Source organism: Meles meles, chromosome 1 (genome assembly GCF_922984935.1).
Source record: "Meles meles chromosome 1, mMelMel3.1 paternal haplotype, whole genome shotgun sequence".
Taxonomy (NCBI): Eukaryota; Metazoa; Chordata; class Mammalia; order Carnivora; family Mustelidae; genus Meles; species Meles meles.
In genome coordinates, this window is record NC_060066.1 from 191356251 (window position 1) to 191381621 (window position 25371).

General features: G+C 44.8%; 1 protein-coding gene across 1 annotated transcript in view; it reads left to right on the forward strand.

The window, feature by feature from the left end:
- LOC123926444 (CUB and sushi domain-containing protein 2-like) overlaps positions 1 to 25371 on the forward strand; it is a 596474-nt gene that overhangs the window by 316601 nt on the left and 254502 nt on the right. Inside the window, exons 8-10 of the mRNA XM_045980312.1 lie at positions 2630 to 2717; positions 3420 to 3544; positions 12860 to 12981. Of these exons, the coding sequence (XP_045836268.1) occupies positions 2630 to 2717; positions 3420 to 3544; positions 12860 to 12981 (335 nt within the window). The remainder of the gene's footprint in view (positions 1 to 2629; positions 2718 to 3419; positions 3545 to 12859; positions 12982 to 25371) is intronic.

The window sequence follows — 25371 nt, forward strand, 5'->3', positions numbered from 1 at the left end:
GGTGGGTTCTGCTGTGGGCTCTCTTCTCTGGTCCAGCCGCATCCTCATTCCACAGCCTTTAGCTCTGTGTGCTTCCTGGGTGGTGTGAGTACTGGGCAGGAGGGCAGGAAACTGCTGTACTGTGTTAACATGCTACCAGGGGTGGCATGGTTCCCATGCGGTGGGCTCCAGGGACTGTGGGAGGGGTGTGGTCAGTGGGCAGGGTTGAGTAGGCCAGGCCGGAGGAAGGTGAGCACTTGGCTGACAAGTCCTCAGTGGGGCTGGATCGTGGTGAGGCTGGCTTACTGAAGACAAAGCACAAATACAGCTTGGGACTGGCATCCTCATCTTCTTAGAAGAGAGCCTTCTCTCACCTTTCTACCCCAGGGGATCCCGGAGACCCCGTTACCACCTTCCTTCCTGTTGCCACAGAGGCTCCAGGAAGCAGGACGTCCATCTCATTATCCCTGCCTGGGGGGTCCTGCACTGGCAGGAATGGTGATGTTGCTGAGTTTAGGATGTGAAAGCCTTGGAAGGAGAGGGTTCACTAGGAAGGGGATGGGAATGGGGGACATGCCTGGCACGAGTGACTGGCTTTAACAGGGCAATATGGAATGTTGGAGAAGGAGAGGCTCCTTGAGAGGGCTTGAGCTCAATGCATCACAACCAAGAAGATACCAGGTGTGTGGCTTGTGCGACATCTGTCCAGATCCCCAGGTTCCCTTGGCCAGCCACCCTCTGGGATACATGGAGGTTTGAATGGGGTCTACCCAAGTCTTCTAACTGTAGAAATGAGCTCCAGGCTCCGAGAGTCTGAGATGGGACTCCACAGGTCCCCAGGTGAGACATGCCCTTGCTCCCTCTCCCCACACTTTAGTCTTCCAGGAGCCCTGGGGACTCTTTCTTTGCCATATCCATTCCCACGCCCTCATGCCCATCCCCACTGCCAGGCTCTTGTCCTTCACCTCGACAATCCTAAATCTTCCCAAGTGATCTTCCAGGCACCACCCCCCTACCCCTACCGAGCATCTTACTGGCCCTTTCTACCCCAGGACTCTTCAGTGGCTCCCCATCATTTTCAGGATCAGACTTAAACCCCTCAAAGTTCTGACCTCCAAAGCTTCACCTTCCACTCTTCATGTCACTGGTACCCTCTCTTCTATTCTGGCCACACTGGGCAGCCCCCAGTTCTATTTCGATGTCTTCACTTCACCCTCCTGTGTTCCTCTGTCTCCCTAAACTGCCATTCCTCTTTCACCATGTGTTCAGATCCTACGATCTCAGATGACTCATATTAAATGCCATGTCCTCCAGGCAGGCTTCCATGTTTCTCTCAGCAACATAAGACAGGTCTTCCCTCTCAGCCTCCCTATAGCTGCGTCTTTCACCACTTCCCTGTTGTGGTTCTACAGTTTGTTTGTTTCATATCTTCACTTGAATGGGAGCTCCTGGAAGACAGTGGTCACATCTGATATCTGACAGTTGTATCTCCATGGAGTCCAAAAATAGGGCCTTGTACATAGTAGGTGCTCACTTAATATTTGCTGTGTACCAATGTGTGGGAATGAGTGAGTGGGTGAATGAATGAGGAATGGAGCCGTTGCTCATATTGTGGGACATTGAGTGGGTAGGAGGGACATGGGGTAACTCAGAGAATGTTGTTCCACACTCCCTGTCATCTCTGTCTTGAGGGTGCTATTGGGACTGTGGGATGGGCGAGGCTTTGAATGGGTAGTCCTCTGGCCAAGCTATATGCCAGGTCCCAGCTCCTGGTCATCCCAAAAGCCAGGAATCCAGAGGTGGGAGAGAGCTCCAGCCTCATGAGTATGAGCATCTCGAGAACAGTAAACCAGCAGGGGCCAGAGGGTTTCTACCCTCTTCACTGGAGACAGGAGAAAACCGTGTATCCGCCGCCCCCTGACCAGGCTTCTCCTTTGGCAGAGAGGACCATGCACATGGTTGTATAAACAGCACTCTGGTGTTGGCAAGTGTGAGAGCATCCCACCACCTGCCAGCACCACCACGGGGGCCGTCTCTGCGTGGTGCTCTTGGCCGGTGGCGTTGGATCGGGGATGCACTGCTTCCTGCTTACTCAGCTTGAGAAGTGTCCGATGGGAAGAGGTTTCTTGGCAGAAATAGCCACATTTGAGCTAACGGCCCTGCTTTGAACTTCAGACTGCAGCTTTCTCTCACATTCTTTACTGTTCTGATCACACATCCACCTTTTATTTAACTTCCTTTGAGTCATTTCTCCATGTGGGGCTGAGGTTGGGGGTGATCATCTCATCTAGAGTCTCCACCCCCGGATCCAAAGCACAGGGTGAGGAGGTCACTGGGGGGCTGAGGACTGTCCACTTCTGGCCACTGGCATGGGATGAGGGAACTGGGTGGTTGCTGGTTTGGGGTACCTGCCTCGAACCCCCATGCCCTTGATGAATTTCACTTGGACTTTGCTCACAAAGGAATTTGTCAAAAGCAGCTCCCCACCTTGCACACTCATGAAACCTGAACCAGGAGACCCTACAACCCCACAGCCCCACGGGGCAGGGCCTCATTCTGTCTCTGTGTCCACCCCCAACCCTGAGCCGCTGCCCCGGATGTGCCTTCCTGTGATTACCCATCTCTGTTTGTGCTGTTTTTTGCCTTGTAGTAACTCAGGTTGGTGTGTCCCAAGGGCATAATATGTGTCCAGACCCTGGCATACCTGAAAGGGGCAAAAGACTAGGCTCGGATTTCAGGTAAGACCTGTTCGGGAACTTTCTAATTGCAATGAAGGGTGGCTCACCTGGTTGGGGGGAAGACAAGGGCTGGCCTTCTTGGAGGTACCATGCAGAGGACAGTATGGATTTAGGAATAGATACTTTTTGGAAAAGAACTGTGGCCTCTGGCATTCTTTTCCTGGGCCAGTCCTGGGACCGGTGCCTGTAGGCTTCAGGGGAAGGAGAGAGCTGCAGACTGCCAGTGTTAGCCAGCAGAACTATCCCTGGGGTACAGGAACTGCCCTCACCAGTAACGACGTGCCAGCGGCAGCTTATATCTCCATCATCTGGAGATCCTGGGGCCCCAAGATGGCACATCTTGCAGTGTTTCTAATAATCAAACTATCTTCCCATAATCCTCCGTTTTCATTCAAGTTTATGGGTACCATCCACCCACTCTTAGCTGTCCTAATTGGTACTTATCTCAGAGCATGGCTCTTTTGTTCACAAAGTCACCTTTTAACTCAATCCTAGGACAATTAAATGGTCCAAAAAAAAAAAAAAAAGATGAAGAGCAGACATTCCTCTCAGTGGAGATTTTAAGTGATAAAACAGTGGAGTAGAGATGAAGGGCCGGAGGGAAAATAATGTTTGTCGTGGTGCTTGTTTGTGGAGCAGGGAAGGACTTGGGTGGGCCTAGCAGACCCAGGGCTGAGCTCACAGAAACACCTTGTCTCCCAGGTTAGGATCCAGCGTCCAGTTCACCTGCAGCGAGGGCTATGACCTGCAAGGGTCCAAGCGGATCACCTGTATGAAAGTGAGCGACATGTTTGCAGCCTGGAGCGACCACAGGCCTGTCTGCCGAGGTGAGGGCGCCCTGGGAGAGGGAGGCTGGCCAGAAACCAGGATGGGCAGGGAGGATGGAGCCCAGCTCCTGGTCCCTGAGGGTACAGGCTTGCGTCCAGACTGGCTTACCTCACTCTTGCTGTGTTCCAGGCCTTGGGTTCTGCATTCATTGACTAACTTAAAACTACATTTGGTTAGCACCTTCTCTGTATCAAGGCCTGTGCTAGGATCAGGGGATACAGAGGTGGGGATGAGAGACATGGCCTCTGCCCTGCGTGGACCTTTCAGTCAGGTGGGGGACACACATATGAAGCAGGTTGCTAGCTCATGGCACAAATACATCTCAACTACACCTGACATGGAAGGGAAGTCACCTTGTGCATGTAATCTTGATTCCCTCCACTGTAACACATTTATACCCTAAACCTTCCATCTCAATGCCTTTGTTTCTTTCTGTGTGCTCAGTAATCGACAGACCTGTCACCTCAAGAAGAATGCTTTTAGCTAGGCAAGAATCATGTGGACCATGATACCAGAAGGCTCCTCCATGGGATTCTTCTAACCCCACACCTGGGCATCTTGTTTTCAAAGACCCGCCGCCCCCCCCCCCCATTCCCATCTATTACATGGCCCAAGGCTGGGCTGCCAGAGTCCCTGTCCCCCACATCTTAAAATAGTAGACCTGAATGTTTTCCTTCCCTGGGACAGGACAGCAGCTCCTTCTATGGTAGAGAAGCCCCTGGCCTCATCCCCCAGGGCAGCGGTTGCTGGCTTTTCATTTCCTCTGCTCTGTGTGCATCTCCTTTCCACTGTTTGTGCACATGACCAGAGCGCAGTTCTTGGTGCAAGAGTGAGCAGTCTCTCTGGAGATTGTGAACAAAGCCAACAGTTGCTCTTTTGAGGGCCTTTTGGAAGAGAAGGTACATTGCCCGCCATAAATTTCTGTTCAATTTAAGAAGGAGATGCTTTGCCTCTCTCCGGGCTTATGTACCAAGATGAAATTGATGCACAGAGAGGGTCCAGGGGAAAGAACTTGGATGATGATTACACTAAGGAAGGGACAGAGTTGGAGCTGAAACCCACTCCCTTTTTTTTAAATGTGTTGTTGAGTAATCTTGGAAGAAGGTCATGAAAATACCTTTGAAAGAAGCCTCGGATGTATTCATTCTCACTCAACTTCGAGGTGGCCATGACCCACAATTAATAATGTACTTTGTTTTCCCACTGATTGTAGCTATATTATATCAAGGATTCCACTTAGCTAATGTTTTTAAAAAATCAAACAAAAGACCAAGTCTTAGGTATAACTTTCAGCTTTGCCACCAGCTAGCCATGGGCAGTTTGGCAAATCATCTATTTTCCTTGGCCTTATTTTCTTACCAGTTATATAATGGTACCTCCCCTAACCATCTTGTATTAATTTGAGAGTTGTGGATATGGAAACATCTTATGAATCAGAATGAGATTGACAAGAAAAGGAATATCCTCATGCTAGACTATCAGCTCAATAGAGCAAGAATGCCTAGAATGGGGCCTGGCACATAGTAGGTGTTCAATAACAGATGTTGAATGAATAATTGAATGAATGGATAATCAGAGCAAGCACTCCCAATTTCAGGGAGCCAAGAAACCAGCTGTGTAGAGAGGCATGGAATTACCATGTCTGAGGACAAAAAGGACCCTCGGCCAATCTATTTTACAAAATTTCTTTTGAGGAGCCAGAGTAACAATGCCTTTGGACAGTAGTGGGATCCAGTCTTTCCCAAAACCTTTCCATTGGCGAAGATTCTTCTTTTAGGAAGGGTGGTGGTTTACATGAATATGCCCAGGGAAGAACTGGCATTTCGGAAGGAAGTCCACAGTCAAGTTACCACGCTTACCTTTTTCTCCAGAAGTGTTGTGTGGCCCATTCAGGTTATGTCCAGTGATTTTGACACACTAGACTCGAAATCCTCTGCCACCCTGTTAACTGAGCTTTGGGCTAAGCTTTATGTATCTGTTCGTCTCTCATCCTCTGCTTCTGGGAGGCCGAGCAAAATAGTGGAAAACAAAGTCAGGCAGAACTGCATTCAAATGCAACTCCCACCACTTTGTAGCTGGGTGTCCTCAGGCCAGTTCCTGCACCTCTCTGAATCTCTTTTTTGATTGCTAAAAAGCAGTGATTCTAGAACATGACTATTCCTTGGCTTTACCTTGAGGCCTAGAGGAGGTGGTGGATTGAAAGTGCTCACTTAGAAATGATCCAGGAGCATCTGTAAGGTTCTGTCATGGCACCATCTGCACATGGCCTCCCCCCGCAACCCCCTCCCCCGGCCTGGGAATACCCCCTCCTCAGCCTCTAGGGCTACAGGGTTTTAGATGCCAGTTCCCTCACTGTCTTGGCCAGTCGTACCATAATCACACAGCTTGGGGAGGTACACAGACTTTGATCTGGATCACAACTCTACTGCCTATTAGCTTGCTGGCCCTGGGTGGGTTCCTGCCTCATTTTGAGCCACAGGGCCCTTGTGAACTAGGAAAAGGAAACCTCTTCCTCATGCTGGTGACATTTAAACAAGCCATTTTATAGAAGGTAACCAGTGCCAACTGTGGTAGAGAGAGGGGCTTCTCAGCACAGGTTAGAAGGCTCTCTCCCCCTCCTGTTTTCTCTCCCCTCCTAAGCCCCTGTCCCTTCCCCCTGGAAGGGAGCAAGAGACAAGGCAAAGCCTCCCAGGTTTGGACTTGGATGGCCTGTCCTTGGCTTCCCTGAAGGCTAAGGGCTGAGACAGAGATTAGATTCAAGTGTCCTCTCATTGCGGCAGTTTTGAAAGTTTTCCTTTTAAAAATCTCTTGTTTTTAATTAGTTAGAATTATTATCATAATTGTAAATTTTTATAGAAATCTAAGTGAACCCCACTTTGAGAATAAAAAGGGACAAAACTCTTTGAATTCCAGGATAGCTCTACTAATAAGCAGGTTATCAGAAGATCACATTCTAAAAAGTTTTCACCACTAATAACAGTGGTATTATTTTTCCTCTAATGCATTTAAAATATGATTTGATTTTAAATATTCATTTTCCACGCAATTAATTCTGCTAAAACATGGGGCTTGGCAAATAATAGGTTCTCAACAAATGTTGGAGGATGACCTGAATGGATCGGTGATTGAAATGAGTGAACAATATGGGACTGTGCCTTCATTTTGGAATTTGAAATTAGGTATTCACAGGTTTTTCTTCTCTTTCCATCCCACCGAAGAAATAAGTTCCAAAAAGAAAGAAAGAAAAAGAGAAGAGTTTCGAATTTGATGTGTCCTAGACAAGTTTGATCATCCAAAGTAGACTGAGGGAAATTTGAAACCTACTAATTCTCTTCAGCTCTAGATAGGAGCGGGTGCTAGAGTACAGAGCTCATCAGAATCATTTTACAAATGGAGCCCAATATTTAAAAATCAGCATTTGCAGAAGCCTAATAATAAAACAGATACAAATAGATCTTCTTTCATTGAAGTAGGGGCAAGAGATTTAGGGTTGCCCCTCCCTCACCCCTTTCAACAGCGCCCAAGCTATGTCCAAGGAGCCCTGAGGCTCCAGGGAACACTAAACACTATACCACTCAATAGCATGGAGAGGACCAAATTGACAACCAGGAGACCTGGAGGCCTGGTTTCTTGTGCCCACAAATTGGTGTTGACAGAGAATAGGAACTGAGTATCAACCCTAGATCTATCTCATCTGAGCCATAAAGTAGATACTTAACAGAAAACCACATGTTATTCCTCTCCTTTGTGGAGAACTCCCCTGTTTGCTGTACAAATTCACATGCATACATGTGCACATACACACACGCACACACACATATCTATACATACCTGTATATCTATAGAATAAAAGCCTTTTCCCTCCCTTCCCCTATGATCCTCTGTTTTGTTGGAGGGGAGATGGGTGGGGGGATGGGGTAACTGGGGTGACGGGCATTAAGGAGGGCACATGATGTTATGAGCACAGGGGTATTATATGCAATGGGTAAATGACTGAGCTCTGCATTTGGAACTAGTGTTGCACTATGTGTTAATTAATTGAAATTAAATAAAGTAATTTAGTAATTTAAAAAAAGGAATAAAAGCCTTTTTGTGGGTAGAACACCTGACTCAGGACTCAAGAGACCTAAATTCAAGTTCCAACCTTGCTATTAACATACCATATGGCACAGGGCAAATTACCAAAATGCTCTGCATCATCTCCCTCATTCTTATAAGACAGGAGTAAAATGTGGAGAATACGGCACAAATCAGTGGAATGAAACAGCATGACAGTTACAGGTGGTTGTCTTTCTTCTTGGTGGCCATCACTGGATCTGCTTCCCAAGGCCACTCCTTAAACGCTAATGTTGTTCAGAGTTCTTTTTTCATCCCCTCCTCTCCTGGCCCCTCCCCTCTCTCTCCACTCCCCCTAACTCCTACCCCAAACTTCCTTTCCTCTCCTTTGTAGTTACTCCCCCTAAGTGATATACTGACAGCTAAAATCATGCCTCATTGTTCCCCAAGACTTGTACCTATATATTTGTACTAATGATAAAGCTCCCATTTGTTACACTATTTGTACAAAGCATTGCAGTATGCATTTTCCATAATTCCTTTATAAGGAAAATGGCAATATTCATATTTTACGTTTGGCTTGAGCTTGGAATGGTCAGCTTTCTTGCCCAAGGGCACAAAGCTCATGCGTTGAGGTGGATTCAAACCCTGACTCCAAAGGCTGTCTATCCTACTCGAAAATGGCACCTGGGCAGCCTTTGGAGTTAATATACTGGATGGAAGCACATAGAACAACACCCTCTTCCGAATTTTTTGGCAACTTTTATTTTTGTTTAATTGTAAACTCACAATATACAGGAAAGTACGAAGAACTATACACTCTTTACCCGGATTTAAACAACTAATTTTGAGGACTTGATGAACAAGAAGGAAGCTGAGAAGGATCATTCAGAGAAGTAGAAGAGCCAAGAGGCACCATAGAAGCAAACAAATGTGAATTTCACAGAGAAGGATCAGTAGAATCAGGTCCTCCAGAGAGTTCAAGTGCAGCAAAGAGTAGAAAGTAACCACAGGGGTTAAGTGGCTCAACTGAGTGGCAAATGTTTGAAGTTACCTCTGTAAGAAATTGTCAAGGAAACTGAATAAAGACAAGGGAGAAAGCTGACCTGAGCTGAAACTTCAATTACTATGGAAACCATGAAGCTATGTGGTAGAATTCACCAATGGCAAACATTAGAGTATTGAGGGTATAAGGGTATTGGTAAGGGTCTTGAAGTCCAGACTGGGTAGTGAAGGAAGAGCCAGGTAGAGATCAATAGGCAGGGCAAAAGGTGGAAGACAGAGGGCTGGAGGACCCTATGTTTTGGACAACAGGTACCTTGAAACCAAGTCACTCTCCTGGGTACAGAGGCAGAAGGGCAAAGAGTGGGATAACACGGTTTAAGATCTCATAGGTGGACTCTCATAAGTCCCAGAACAGCAGGCCCTCGCTATGCTCATGGACATGGTTTGGGCAAGAGTACTAGATCTCATGAGGAGGGCTGGCCTCTGAAAGGTGAAGGAGCCATCTCTCTGTTGGAACCAGAAGGGAAGGAGTAGATGAGCACCTAAGCAGTTAGGAATTCAGATCTGGGAGATGGGAAAGAGGGTGTGCCAACCAGATGTCCTTTATGTCATCCACAAGGACTGAAGCAGGATCATCAACTGAGAGTGAGAGGCAAGGGGAAGGGTGAGAGGTCTGGGGGCATGGAGAGGGTATTTGTCTTTGAGCAGAGCATAGAGGTAAATGGCAGAGTCACTGGGCAATATCTAGGATTCTTGGAGATGGGTAATCATGAATTTATAGTGGTATCACTCTTCCTACTCATGTGACTTTTCTCTAGCAAAGCTTGACTCTATGGGGGCAGGCCTGGAGAATGTAGGTTGAGGGGTTCATCCATGATTGCTGTCACCCAGGCTGATGAAAGGAAAAGGGAGCAAGAGACTTGGGTAGATTTGTAAGAAAGTGATCAAAGTGGTGGACTATGGGATCTAAGTTGGATAAGTACATAAAAGAGGAAGGGGAACTTAAAGCTAAAGAGACAACACTGGTGTCAGTGGGATGAGGTCTCAGTGAAGATCAAAGGAGAGTTCCTCTGGGGGTTTCAGCTGACATTTGTGGAAGGAGATACTGGGAGGCAGGAGAATACCCTCCACTGCCGAGGACAGCAGGGAAAGCACTGGAGTGGGGAGAAGGAGCCGGCCTTCAGTCAGGGCAGGAGTTGGAGTGGGAGGTTCTTAAAGATGTTGCAGCTACTAATTGGGGTTTGTCTGTCTTAGAATTGGTGATGGGGACATGGTTCAAGAGGCCTAGGGAAGGGGCAAGGAGGGAGGTCAGGAGCAGGGGAGATGAGGGAAGGCAGCATGCAAGAGGGTGGGAATAAGATTTGGGGAGGAGGGGGGCACCTGGGTGGCTCAGTGGGTTAAAGCCTCTGCCTTCAGCTCAGGTCGTGATCCCAGGGTCCTGGGATCCATCCCCGCATCAGGATCTCTGCTCAGCAGGAAGCCTGCTTCCTCCTCTTTCTCTCTGCCTGCCTCTTGGCCTACTTGTGATCTCTGTCTGTCAAATAAAGAAATAAAATCTTAAAAAAAAAAAAAGATTTGGGGAGGAGGGAGAAGACCAGAGGCACTTGCATCTGGAGCTGCTTGCTTTCTGGTGCCAAGCTGGTTCCATTGCCAGAACTGGCTGTGGGTCCCCGTGGTGTCTCCTGAAGGTCCCCTGGGCTGCTGTCTGCAGAGCTTAGGCACGGAAGGTACTGGAAAAGTCTTTCCTAGAAGTTATCCAGAAGAACCTTTGTTGGGAAAAGGCAAATAGAGAAACACAAGCATGTGTTTAGTCATTTATTTGGATGTTGTCTGAGCACCTTCCATTTTGCTAGCCTGTGTGGGTGGCATCGATGAGCTATCCATCCACTAGTGGGATCCCAGGGACTGGCTGCTAAAGGGGATGTCTGTCTGTCCACAGACACCCCTGACCCTACCCAGACAGCAGAGGGAAAAAGCAGTTAGTGCTCCTTTTTATTTTTAATTTTTTAAAAAAGATTTCATTTATTTGACAGCCGGAGATCACAAGTAGAGAGGGAGGGGGAAGCAGGCTCCCCGCCAAACAGAGAGTCCGATGTGGGGCTCGACCCCAGGACCCCGGGATCATAACCTGAGCCGAAGGCAGAGGCTTTAACCCACTGAGCCACCCAGGCGCCCCTGGTGCTCCTTTTTAAACCTATTTTAAGGTGCCCCATGTTAACTGTCTACATACTGTACTATTTTATGTATGCCCCTCAAAGCCCTTCAAGTGGTAAATGCCTTTTTGACCTGTTCTAATGACCTTCAGCATGTTTCAACAATGCAAATACCATCTAATTTTTGGAAGCAAGTGTGAGATAAATTGAGTCTAGAGGTGAGGACCTTTAAGGCAGCAAAACCTGACCTTCCAGAAGAGGTATAAATGGTGCTTTTGAAGATTTGGAGGAATTCCCTGCAGGGCTAGTGTTCTGAATCCACAAGTCCCCTTTGCAAAGGTGGGTGAGATCTTGGTTTTGGTTTTGATGGTCTTTTTCTAACTATACTAATGTCACTAGCCCCATTTTACAGACGAAGTGGAATCAGGCTTTCCAACTTAACCAGCAAATGAGTTTCAAATACAGAAGGCTGAGCTGGTAAACCCCACAGCCTATGCTCTCCTTACCATGGTGAGATGCCTTCAGGCCCAGTTGTATCAAGTACAGTCTGAATCTTAGAGTTGCCCAGCACAGAATTACAGGCACAGTCAGTTGTACATGAAGGGGATGGAGGAAAGTGTTCCTCTAGGGCTTTTTTCAAACTTGACTCAACTGCCACTGGAGCTCCTGAGGGAGAAGATCTTTCAGGTGTAAGACCGGGGCCAGCCACCAGAAGGAACGTCCTCGCTGACAGTGCTGACCCAGTAGAGAAAGGGCAGTTCGGAGCCAGCAGCCTCTTACAAATAACCCTCTGAACGCTACTCTGCTTCATTGTGGCTGTTTCCACACCTGCTTCCCCCCCCCCTCTTCCTGCTGGCCCTTTCAAGAGGAGAGGTTGTGTCCTAGATATTTTTTCTCTCCCGACATTCTTCCTGGCCCATAACAGGCACTCAATATATGTAGGAATGAGTGAGTGCAGGAACAAGTGTAGGAAATGAGCAGATTAATTATGGCCGGGGGTTTTGGAACCTGCTTCCCAGGTCCTCCAAGAAGGCTTTCCCAGGAAAGGTTTATCGTGGCCATTATCTACCTGCAGAGAGGAGCCCTAGGATGTTTTGCCCCATCAGAGGAAACTAGGTTTGACACCACTTTCATTTTATATACTTAAGCTTGTTGGGTTTGCTCACTATTTCTTTACTGTTAGGCACTTTGCCTACAATTAGGATAAATTGCCATGTGGGCAGCAACAGAACAGACTCCTAGAACTCTTTATTAAAATAGCTGAGCGCTAACACTGAAGAATGATATGGCCAGAACTAAAGAGCATGTTTTTAAAGAAGGCAAACACTAGGTACAATGTAGTACCTTAACTGTTATCAATCACTACTTAATCTAATTAGTTTAGAAGCTATTTTAAAGAGCTTAATTAGATTAAGCTGTGATTGATAACACTTTATATCTACTTGAGTAGAGTACTTCTAATTCACCTTGAATCTTTATGCTTCCAGTCAAAAGCCTGTTACAGACATGTGCTGAGGGTGGGGAAGGAATTGGGAAGTACTTGATTGGCACTGAAATCACTCTGGGTACCTGGCATCAGGGCTGAGCTGGGGGCTTTGGCAGTGTCTTTGGGTGTGGGCATTCTGAGAACTCCTAGAGTGGCTTTGACAAGGACATCCTGAGATTGTACTTCAGGAGGCTGAGAACAAATGGGGAAACAGGTCAGCAGAACAAGGGGTGAGAAGCTCAGTACTCCCATAGGTGCCTGGGACCCACCTAGCTTTAGGTCCGCATGAGTACTACTGGCCCACACCATCCTAGGGAAGATGAGCTGCTCTATCACTGTGGAGTCAGGATAGGGAGTCTTGCTTAGCCTAACCATGGAAGTTCATCATTGCCTACAGAGCAGCAGGTGAGGACTTGTAGGCCTGCCCCTCCACCAGTGTTCCCGGAATTTGACTTTCCTTTGAGGCTGCAGGGAACTGGGGAAGGAAATAGGAAGTAGTAATATCTGGGGTGGGACTGTACAGATTCCAGGCTCTTCTGGCTGGAAGTAGGAGGGGGGATGGGAACTGGATGTAGTCTAAACTAAGATGCTTGCCTTTCATCTCCTCCCTGCAGCCCGCATGTGTGATGCCCACCTTCGAGGCCCCTCGGGCATCATCACCTCCCCCAATTTCCCTATTCAGTATGACAACAATGCACACTGTGTGTGGATCATCACAGCACTCAACCCTGCCAAGGTAAGGCTCCTGGGGAAGATGGGGAATATCCTGTGGGCAGGTCTGGCTTGGGAACAGTTGGTCCTCAAGGGGTTTCAAACCCAGAACTTGGTGGTGGTAGATTCTCTGCAGGCTATTCTTAAAAATTGTGTTTTATTAAATTTCAAGTAGTTAAAAACATATTTGTAAAACATAAGTAAGATATAAAGAACATCAATACAACAAACAATTTCATAGTCATCTCCCAGCTTAAGGGAAAAAAAAAAATACAAACAGTTACCTTAGTGATGCATGTCCCTCAGCAACCCCATTCCATTTCCTATCCCTCAGGTACCTTGACTGTGTTACTTATTGTTCCTCTGCTTTTCTTTATAGTTTGTGTGAAAATGTGTATCCTTAAAAATACATTATTTAGTAAGCCAGTATTTGAACCTCATAGAAACATACTCATATCATATATATTCTTAATCAACTTCACTCAAAATTGTGCCCCTACGATTTGTCTGTGTTGGTGTGTGTATTTTGCCGTTATATACATCTCTTCACGTTATTTTACATTTAGTTTTTTCCTGCCCTTTTGTTCTCTCATAAATTTTATCTTGCCAAGATCCACAAAACAACCTGTTAGAATCTTTATTTTAATTATACAAAAACTACAGATCAGTTGGAAAAGAACTGATATCTTTAGGATACTGAGTCTTCCCATCCGTATATCTATTCCCTTAGGGCCATCAGTAAACTTGTATATTTTTTTTCCATTATAGAGCTTGTTTGTTTCTTAATATATGTTCTTCTAGGTATCTTATATTTATTGTTACTCTTACAAATCATATCTTTTAAAATTTCATTTTCTCCCAAGTTCTTGATAGTATTTAGAGATGCAATTAATTTTTATTATTTGGTTTTTTAATACAGCAACTCTTAAAATAATTTATCTGTGAATTACTTAGGGTTTCTATAAAGGACAAAGAATGATACTTTATTTCTTCCTTTCCAGTCCTTATGCCTTCTTTTTATTTTTTTCTTACCCTAATGTTCTGGCTAGACCCTCCAGTATAATGTCAATCACTGTGATGAAGGTGGCACACTTGTCATTGTTTGATGTTAAATAGAATGTTTTTATAATTAAGTATGATCTTTGCTGAAGTTTTTTTTTTTAACTTATGGTTCCTTTCTGACTCTAGTTTTCTAAGTGCTTTTATTGTGAATAAATGTAGAGTTTTATCAAGCACCTTTCTATATCTATTGATATCATTTTGATTTGCTCCTTAATTTTCTTAATGTGGTGAATTAGATTGGTTGATTTTTCTAATGTTAAACCAACTTTTCATTCCTGGAATAAACCCAACTTGGTAATTTAGTATTAGATGCTTAAATAAGCATCTAAGTGTTATAAATGCTTATATTTGATTTGCTAATATGTTGTTTAGTAATTTGCTTCCATTTTGTTAGTGAGATTGGCCTTTTTTTTTTTCATATTACCCTTGTCAGATTTTTTTCAACAAGATATTTTTAGCCTCATAAAATGATTTGGCAAGTGCATCTTCTCTATCTATCCTATGAGGTTAATAGTGGAGGTTGGAATAACTTTTACCTTAGAAATATGGTGAAACTTTTCAGCAGAACTATTTGGATTTGGTGTTCCTTTGTTGGAAGATTTCAAACTATTGATTTAATACTTTTAATGACTAAAGGACTATTAGATTATCTTATTTTTCTCTTGAGTCCCTTTTAGCAAGTTTTCAAGTTTATTGGCCGTAAAGTTGTGTATACTATCTCTTGCTATATATATTTTATTCCCTCTTTTATTTGTAAATTTGTACCTCTTTTAATCAATATTGCCAGAAGTTTCACATTTGTTATTCTTTGCAAAGAACCATTTTAGTTTTGTGAATTTTTTTTGATATATTTACTTTTTATTTCACCAATTTCTTTCCTTCTGTTATACGGGATATGTTCTGGGTTTGTTCTGGGTATATACATATATATACTGGGTATGTTCTGGGTTTAGGATGCTTTTTTAGCATCCTAACTTTGATGCTTAATTCATTATTTTTCAATCATATTTAAGCATCTAAGGCTACAGATTTCCCTCTGAGAACTATTTGGCTACATTCCCACAAGTTTTATAGGTAGTATTTCTGTTATCCTTTAGTTCTGAATATTTTCCAATTCCATTATTCTTTTATCTTTCAACAGTGGGTTTTTTTTTTAATATTCTTAATTTCCAAATAGAGGATTTTTCTGACTCTCTTTTTGTTATTGATTCTAAAGCTTGTGGTCAGAGAATATTGTCTGTATTTGAATAATTTGAAATTTGTCGAGGTTTTTAGGATCAGGAATGCTTTTAGGATCAAGAATGTCATTTTTCATGTATATTCCTTGGGTGTCTGAAAAAATAAGCTGTACTTTGCAGTTTTTGTGTTCTAATATCTTCATTGTATCAGCCTTGCTAATTGTGCTTATATCTTTTATATCTTCATTGTTTTGCCTTCTTTATCAAGAGAGGGCATATTAAAATCTTCCATTATGATGATGGTTTGCCTAATATTCCTGGAAGTTCTGTCAGTTTTTCCTTTATATATTTTTGAGACTGTTATTAGAGCATGCAAGTTGAGAATTTTATATCTTGCTGGTGAACTGAAGTTTTTAAAAAATAGTTATTTAATGACTATTTTTACCTTAAGTAATGTTTTTGACCCTAAAGCTTTTACTCCCAACTGTTCCATCAGTTTTTTGTTTTTTTGTTTTGGTTTAATAAATCATTCCTGTTCTCTTGCTTTCAACCTTTCTACTTTCTCATGCTTTATATATGTCTTGTGTATAGCTGGATTTTTAAAAATCTCCTCTGACAATTCATCCTTCAACTGGAAAATTATACCATTTAAATTATACTATCATTTGTATTTTTTAGGGTTACCCTATATGTCTAGTGTTAATATGCATACTTAGCAAAGTCCAATGTAAGTAGTAATTTTTTGTTCTCCCTAAAAAGTCAGAGGTCTTAGAACACTGACTTTATTATTCCTTCCCAATTCATACTCTATGGTATCTGTATTTTCATGTTGCCTTTCTCTTGTTCACAAGTAATTATTGCTCTTGTTTAATAAAACTAATGTCCATTTAGATTTACTAACACATTTACCGTTTTGTTCACTATTTCTTCTTGCATATTAGCCCTTCTCTTTGGAATTACTTTCTTTCTGTCCAAAATACATGCTTTAGAACTTATTTTCATGTTAATGACAAACTTTCTTCGTTCTTGTTTTTCTTAAAATGTCTGTTCTTCCCTTGTTCTTGAAGGAACACTGCTGTTCACTAAGTATTTGATTCTCGTTTGATAATTGTGTTCTCTCTGTACATGGAAATGTTATACCAATGTCTTCTAGCTCCCATTGTTGCTATAAGTTTATTGTCATTCCTCTGTATGATATTCTTCTGGCTGCTTTTATGGTCTTTTCCTTGTCTTTATGTTCTGCAGTTTCACAATCAAGGGTCTAGTTCTGGATATCTTGGCATTCATCCTGATTGACTTCATTAAGCTCTGGGATCTGTAGATTATATCTTTCATCAGTTTGGGGAAATTTTTAGCCACTATCTTTTCAATTGTTTTCTCTCCTTTATTCTCTCTTCTCTGCTCCTGAAAGCCTGACAGGACATGTTAATCTTTCTCACTTCATCTTCTGTTTTTCTTAACTTATATAATTTTCTCTCATTCTTTTCACTATTTATCTGAGCTACATCTAACCTCTGTTGAATTCATTCACTGAAGATTTATCTTAATTTCAAATAGCACCATTCATATTTTATGAGATCTATTTGGTTTTTTAAAAAAAGTGTTCTTGATCATATTTTATAGTACTTTGCCCCCTATTCATATGTTCCTTAATTCTTTAAGTATGTTAAACATATTTATTTTATATTCTGTATCTGTTAATCCCAATATCTGAAGTCTTTGCAAGTTTGATTCTGTTGTCTGTTGTTTCTCACTTCTTGCCCCCCACAGCCATGTTTCCTTCCTTGTCCTGTCTGTAATTCTTGACTATGTGGTTAGAGGCATAAGCTTTTTCTGTGAGACCTGGATAGAAGGTGGTTTCTCCCAGAGAGAGTTTACATTTGCTTCTTTCCAGTGCCCGGGGTCATTACCAGTCAGAAACCTCTCATACTAAATTCTCAGTATGAAGGTTTAAACCCACCCAAGTAATGTGCAAATATGTGAATGCAAACTTATTGTGAAGGAGTCTCAGGGGAAGTTTTCTGTTTGCTGTACACTCAGTGTCAAGGTCTCAGATAAGTAATCAGCCTCCAGATCCACCCAGAGGGCGTTAGTAGCAGATGAGAAGGAAGGCAGTCTTACTTCTCACTAACCCTCACACTATAGGTACAGCTTTAATTAGCCCAACTGTATTCAGGGATGTCATACTAGAGTCCCCACCTTTGTGGGTCCTGACCCTTGTCTCCTGTTCCCTTTTCTCCGCAAGGCCCTGAAAACCAGAGCTCTACTTCACCAGTTTTTAAAAATGCACTCAAAGCCAAGGCCAGCTTCTTGCTCTGAGTCACAGGATTTGGACTCTGAGTATTCTTACTTTATTAGTCTACCCAGGCTGCCATAACAAAACAAAATAGACAGGATGGCCTTAACAAGGGACGTTTATATTCTCACAATTCTGGAAGCTAGAAGTTCACAATCAAGGTGCCAGAAAATTCATTTTCTTGTGAAGCTTCTTCCTAGCCTGTAGATGGCCTCCTCCTGACATGGCCTTTCCTCTATATGCATCCAGAGAGAGAAACTCTCTGGTGTCTTCTGCTCCTCTTATAAGGACACCAATCCCATCGGATTAGGGCTCCACCCTTATGACCTCATTTAACTTTAATTACCTCTGTAAAGGTCCCATCTCCAAATTCCATCACACTGGAGGTTAAGGTTTTAATATGAATTTCAGGGAGATATAATTCAGTTCATAGCATTTACTAATTTGTAAAAAAGCTTTTTATTTCTTTTTAAATTATACTCAACATTTTAAAATTGTTTGGTCAGGGTGCTTAGGACCACAGTGCTGGGGACAATGGAAACAGATTTCCTCTGCAAGGCATTTTACAAAGAAAGACTCATATTTCATCAAACCATTTGATGATGAACCTAGTCAATGGGGAAGGATGCTTCAGCCACATGGGGATGGAGGCTGGATCAGGATAAGGACTTGTACCACAAGGTTATTAAGTTGCTGACAAGAGTCTCTTTTTTAGGTATCGTTAAAGATGCTTATCTCAATTTTCTTTTGAACCTGAAGGTGAGGTGCAGGGGAAAGTGTAAATAAGGCCTGAGAAGTTCCTGAGAAATAATTTGTTTCACCCTCCTCCCCCCATCCCCCAGAAGGGCTAATCTTAGCTGGTGTGTAAATATCAGTTCATATCAGTCCACATCAGTCACTCCCTCACACGTCCTACAGGAGGTCACACCAGCCCCTCTGAAGCCAGCCCCTCTGAAAGGTACTCCCTCAGGGGTGAGCTGTGAAAAGAGATGTTCCTATTCATCTCCGTGGGATTTTTATGAGCTTCAGGTAGAGCTGAGGAGCCTAGAGAGGCTGAAGGGTGTCCCCTACTGACACCACCCTGGAGGAAAGCCAGGGAGCATTATGTGCAGAAAGAAGGGTATAAGTGTGGTAATCGGAAATCCAAGGTTGAAGAATCAGGGCTTCCTTCCTGGAGACATCAGGGAAGATGCATAATGTGTTCCTAACCCTGGTCACTGACCCACAGGCGAGATACAGGTGTGTCTGAGGACTGCATGTCCAATCCCCTTGTAATGTGCTCCTCAGTGAAAAGCCTAGTCTCTCCAAGTTCACAGTATGTCTTATGAGATGAGCACTCACTCATTCATTGACTATAGGTATGATCTCTGCCCTTGAGGAACATGTACACAGGAAAGATGACAGGCACTTAAATAAAAAACTAGAGTATGGGTAAATGCTGATGGAGGAGTATCCAGTTTGCTATCTTAGAAAATATTGGAAGAGGCCACTAACTGGAATGTCAGGGAAGTTTTCACATTTGAGCAGGGTCTGCAAGGATGAGTAGGCTTGGAAATCGGTATCTGAGTGGATGCATGTGCAAAGGTACTGGGGTTTGGAACAACTCTCAGAACTAAAAGGAATTCATCATGTCTGGGTCAAGATGAGGATGGAAAGGTCACTGGACCCAGGTCATACAGAACCTATATGCTCAGCAGAGAGGCTTGGGTTTTGTCCTGAAACAGATTTTTAAGAGCAGAAATGTTAAATTGTTGGTAATAACAACAATAGTTATGTCTTATGTATACATGTCATATGCCAAGCACTGAGCTAAGCCTTCTATATAACTGATTTTATTTCATTCTCTTCATAGCACAATTAATTAGGTGGTAAGAAACCCACATGATGGATGAGGAAACTGAATCATGGATAGATTAATGGGTAGGAAACTTAGCCACTGTCATAGCCAGTAAGTGACAGCACCAGGATTTAAACCCAGTCTTTGTGGTTCCACTGCCCATGCTCTTAGCAGCTGGGCTATGCTGCTGGATGGAACAAGGTCCCAGGAAAAATGGGAGGGCATGGGACTGACGGCGCTGAGATTAGCCTTGGAAAAGATGAGGGTCATCCTTTCTTCTGAACAAGAGCAATATCCGGAAGGTCTGAATTTTTTAAATGATTCTGGCAGCAGTGGAAAGGATTTCAGAGGGATCCTGGAAGGAACAAGACCAGTTAGGAGGCAGAAGCAGTTACCCAAATAAGAAAAATGGGGACATTCTCCAAGGCTTTGGAAACATGGAGGGGAGAGATATTTAAGAGAAATGTATGGAATGGAATGCAACTTGGTGACTGACTGGATGTGAGGATGGAGGGAGAAGGAAGGTCTTACCCAACATTGTATCCCAGGTGACCAGCACAGAGCCTGGCACATAGTGGGCACAAGGAAAACATTGATTCAGTGAACAAATGAATGATGATGCAATACTTTCTGACTTGGACCAATGGGAGGCTTTAAAAGGAAATGGAAAGGGAAAGACATGCTTTACGGGGTCAAGAGGAAAACATGGTACATTTGAAGTGCCTGTGTTTCATGCAGTGACATTTGGATGTTACCCAGTTAGAAACTGGGTAAATCCAGGTTTAATAGAGAGATTGAGTGTTATCTCCTCAGCACTTGGGTGAAAATAGAAGCCTAATGAGTAGACAACTCTTCCTGAAGAAAGCAAAGAGAAGAGGAAGATTCTGAATGGATCTGGAAACACCATCTTTAGAGATAAAAGAAATCCAGTCTAAGACACCGAGGAAGTGCAGCGTAAGGTAGGAGGAGAATCACACCCCAGAAGGAGAAAGAGTTTCCAACCAAAATATGTCTGTCAAGGGTGGTGAGGAACAAGTGTTGCTGGAAAAGGGCAGAAAAGAAACCATTGGCTTTGGCTTTGAAAGAGGACCTTTCAGTGAAGCTTTGAGGGCAGAAACAGCCATGAAATTAGGAGAGAATGAGCAGGAAAGGAGGTTCTAGGAGTAAGGAGCCCAGATAGCCACTCTGACAAGTTTCAAGGTGATGTGAAGGAAGGAGAAAGGGCATGAGAGGGAGGTAAAGTGGACAGAAAGTTTGGGGCTACTTAGAGTGTTTGTTTAGAATGTTGGAAACTGGAGTATGTTTGCAGGCTAAGGGCAGAGCAGGTGAAGAGGAAGAGAGTGAAGTTGCAGGAGGATCTGAAGTAAGTGAGAGTCACTTGGGACTCAGAATGCATGGGGCTATCTTGCACAGAACAGGAGAAGAAGGATGGTACTAGGAGGAGAGGTTGGAGTTTTGCCTGCAAGCATGCAGATCAGGACACATGTCTGCCCCTCCTTATGATCCTGAGATGATTACTCATCCCAGGCACCTGGATATCTGTGGACATGAGGACTCTTGCTAGAATTCCATCCCCCTTGTAGGACCTCCATGGGCTGAGCTTGAGAGGAAGCTGTGAATGTTCCAGTAGGGCCCCCCAAGGCAATAAGAAGGTCCGAAGAGAAACAAAATGCTCTGGTGTAGAAATGACCAAGAATATGTCAAGATACCAGCATTGACTGAGTACGTATGGACCACGCAGCAACGCATTGTGAGGATAAGAACTTACAGTCTTAATGGGGAGGCAGGTTAGGGTTATGTCTCTACTCAGTAAACTAAGAATGAAACAATTAAAAATACCCAGGCCATCCTCTTGGAACCTTGGCAGATTCAGGGAGAAGAAAGAAGGCTCAGAGCAAGTGAAGCTGGCCCACTCCAAGTGGCTCCACATTCTCCCTTTGATTGAGATGTCCTTGAAAAATGTGAGCCCCACCTTGGCCATTTGGACTATCTTAGTCCTTAGAGTCATTCTACTCACAATACTATTTCTAATCTTCAGAAATACCTGGAGAGAACTTAAGACAAAAATTCCAGAACTCTTTCCTCCAAGATAGGATTCTGTGGATCTGGGATGGGTGCCTGGAGCCATACCTTGAAAGGGCACACTGGTGGCTATGACCAGCCAAGCTTGTGTGCTAAACAATAACCCCCTTGCCTCACAGCAAAGCACACACAGGGACCCCCCAACCCCCAACTCAGGCAGCCCTGGCTTCTGCCATGCTGAACTCCTGGTTCATAGACACATGCAGTCCTTTCAGACCTCTGTCTGGACACACCTGTCCAGTGTGCCTTCCCTTCCCCTCTAGGCAAATTTCTGTCCCTCTTTGACACACAGTTCAAATACCCCCTCTTCTGAGAAGCCCTCTTAACTCCACCAGGTCTTGGTTCTTCCTCTGTTCCTACAGCATTGCATCAACACCTTTTGTCTGTGTATGTATCATGCCACACTGGGTTTAGAATCTCCTTCCCCGACAGCCCTAGAGCACCCTGAAAGCAGGGACGGTGCTTGGCACAGGAGGAGTGTGGCAGATGTTTGAATACATTAATGATTGGCAGAGGAGCTCTGTCCCCATGTCAGGTAGCTCCTCAGGCACAACCCTGCCCCCATGGGACCCTGAGGCTGCCTCCTATCAGAACCTCTCAGCTGGACCTCCCAGAAGACACACTGATGGAATTTCTGCAGTCAGAACTGAAGCCCAGACCCGTATCCTACCTGCACACATCTGCCTTTCTTTTGCAGCTCCTCAGTATGAACTTGAGACCTATGATCTGCTTTGTCTGTGAACCTCACTGGATTTGAACAGGAGAGTCAATGCACCTCTACAAGAGAAGAAGTAAAAGCAAGGCAGATGGGTGGGGTGGGAGGGCGAGGAAGAGTAGGGGAGAGGGGCATGGACCTGAGAGAGAAAGCAAAGCTCATTTCGTGAACTTCAAAACCAGAGATAGCAGGGGTTTTGATTATTCCCTCCTCAGGGATAACCAGTGTCCCTCTTCCCTTTGCGCACCTGAAGCATTGGGAAATCTCTCTCTGGGCAAATGATCGCTTGCTAGTGCAAATGCCGAGAGCACATTTGTTGGCCCATTTGCTTACTCAGTTATTCATCCAGCTAACATTGACTTGTGCCCTCTCTGTGCTGGGCCCTGTATGAGATGCTAGCTGGCCACTGGAGGGCTTTCCTCCAAGTACCCCCAAGCCCATTCCTCATGACCCCTTAATGGCCTCCTCCAAGTCCTAAACCTGATTCTGTTCCTCTCACAGTTGTCCTCACCTCACATCACCCCGGCATTCCTCTCTCCCCACAACTGTCTGCAAACTTGGTATCCTCACACCCCCTCCTCTGTTCTTGAAGGCAATCCCCGGCCCTCCTCTAGCCAGGACTTTCTGTGGCCCTCATATTTGCTCCATCTCTTTGCTTCCCCAACTCCAGCACCCATCACACTCTGTGGTGTTTTCCAGAGACTCATGCATCTCCTCTTCTAGACTGTGGGATCTCTCAGAGCAGTGGCCATGTTTAGCTTGCCTATTGTTGCCTCTCCAAAACCCAGCACCTGGCAAGTGCATTTTAACTATTGAATGACTACATGAATAAATGAATTCATCAATCAGTGAGTGAAAGAGCCAATGAATGGATGAACAGGTTTGCTACTCTCCTAACTCAAGGGGCCATATAATAACAGTCCATAAGTCAGATATGGCCCAAGGGCCATGGTTCTCCAACCCCTGAAAGTTCCAGAACATCTGAAAGTTTTCAGTCTCTGCCCTGGGCGCCCTTTCCCAGCCTCCTCAAGGGTGCTGGAGGCTGTCGTGTTTGAATTCCTGGGGTTAAGGTCAGCCTTCCCACTGGCCTCCCCTCCTCCCCACCCTAAGAGCCACCTATCTAATCCTGCTCTGGGTCCTCAGCAAGGTCCAGCCAGGAATCATTATGCAGAAAGTTCCCTTCCTTTCATGGAGCTAATGGTCAAACTGGCAGCAGAATTCATAAGCCAAGACTGGTTGAGCCAAGGTCAGCCCTCAGGGGCTCAGAGAAGTGCTCTGAGGAGGAACAGGGGAAGTGAGAGTAGGGCAGAGCATTGTAGAAGGGAGCTCTAACTAGCTAGGAAGGCTATTTCAGCCTAGGTTGTCCTTACCAAGATGCTAAGCTTTATCCTGATAGAAAGACAAAAGTCTTTCTTCAAAACCTGTAGCTCTTAGGTTGTGATTGGCTATGAACTACAGAAAATGCCTCCACAGAAGCTGAAACAAAACAGTTTATTTCCCCATATACCAAAGGTCCAGAGATGAGGAGTCCAGGGCTGGTTTAGCAGTTCCTTCAGTGTCTCTAGAACCTTCGGGTTTTCCCTCTTCCATTCTCTGTGTGTGGCTCTTCTCGCGATCACAAGAAGGCTGCTCCAGCTCAGTCCTCACATCTGCATTCCAGGAAAGCAAGGAGAGAGAGGTGGGAAAATCCCATGAGGGCTCTTCAGCTATGTGTCATTGCCCAGAACCCTGCTACTTAGCTGTTCTTAGCTCTGAGGTTAGCTAAGTGCATTGCCTCTCTCCAAACTCAGAGTTCTGTTAAGCATGGATAAACAGAGGGAGAGACATTGAGTAAACCATGGTCCATATCTGTCATAGAATCTCCAAACATGAACTAGATCAGAAGGAACTGCTTTGGTAGGAGCAGGGCTCTACTGACTCTGGCTCCTGCTCTCCCTTGGTTCATGGATGCTTAGGTAACTTTATGTAACTTTGGGGTACCTAGGAACCCAGTTTGAAAAACCTCACTCTATGCCAGAGGTCAGCAAACCTTTTCTGTAAAGAGCCAGATAATAAATGTTTTAGGCTTTGAAGACCATGTGAAGTTTTTGTTACACATTTTTCTTTGTAGTGCTTTGTTTTTTTAAACCTTTAAAAATGTAACACTTCCTAACTCAAGGGGCCATATAATAATAGTCCATAAGCCAGATGTGGCTCAAGGGCCATGGTTCTCCAACCCCTGCTCTAAAGGATGCTGGGGCACAGAGTGTGGGTACAGAGTGAAGGATGGCAGCATAGACTGGGAGCCCAACAAGGAGGCTCTTAGAGAAATTCAGTCGCTGGACAAAACTATCTCAGGTTAGGTCTTTTGAACTCCAGCTTCCAAAAAAAAAAAAAAAAAAAAGTGCCTGTGAGCTGTCAGACTGTCAGACCCTCTGCAGCCTCCCCAAGACATTGGGCACAGGCTGGCAGGCCCGGGATCCCAGTCCTTTCGGTGGTCTTGGGCAGTGTTCAGGAAGCAAGGGCTGTCCTCCAGGACCCAGGGCGGACACTCCTCCTTGGTGTTGCTCCCATCCCCCACTGTTCCAGGAAGGCAGCTATATGCTGAAGTTATGGTCTCCAGACCCCTGGCTCTGGCCCACCTCCCATCCCTGTCCTGTGCACCAAACACAAGCTCAGGCTCCCTTGAAGCCCTCTTGCCACTCCCAGGCCTGGGACTAGCCTCCTGGAAGGTCTCCCTGCCAACAATTCTCCCTTCCATGCTGAGGTGTAGCTTCCCCTCATCTTCACCATCAAGTCCAGACCATCCACTCAGGCCTGCCAGGTACAAGCCAACTACAGACTCAGCCAGGCTGTTCTCATCCTCCACCCCTTTCCTGCTCCAGCTGCCTGTCCTGCTCTTTGCTCCCAGTTCACCGCTCACTGCATCTGCTGCATGGAACCCACACCCTTCTCCATCTTGTGAGGCTCAGCGCGCCCACCTCTTCCACATACCCGCTCTCATCTCCCCCTTCTTTGTGATCCCCAGCACTCACCGTCTGCCCCATGCTCTCAGCTTTGGGATTCTGCTCTACATTGCTAGGCAAGTGAGATAACTTCTGGGGAACAGCTGGCTCGGTGCTTGGCACATGGCAGATGCTCAGTAATTACGTCCTAGATGATGGGTTCATTTATCCCTTTATCTGATGGGTGTAAATTGGGTATCTGAGCCATATACAAATATGCCTCTTTGATCACGCCTATTTCATGTGCTGCCACTCTCCTTG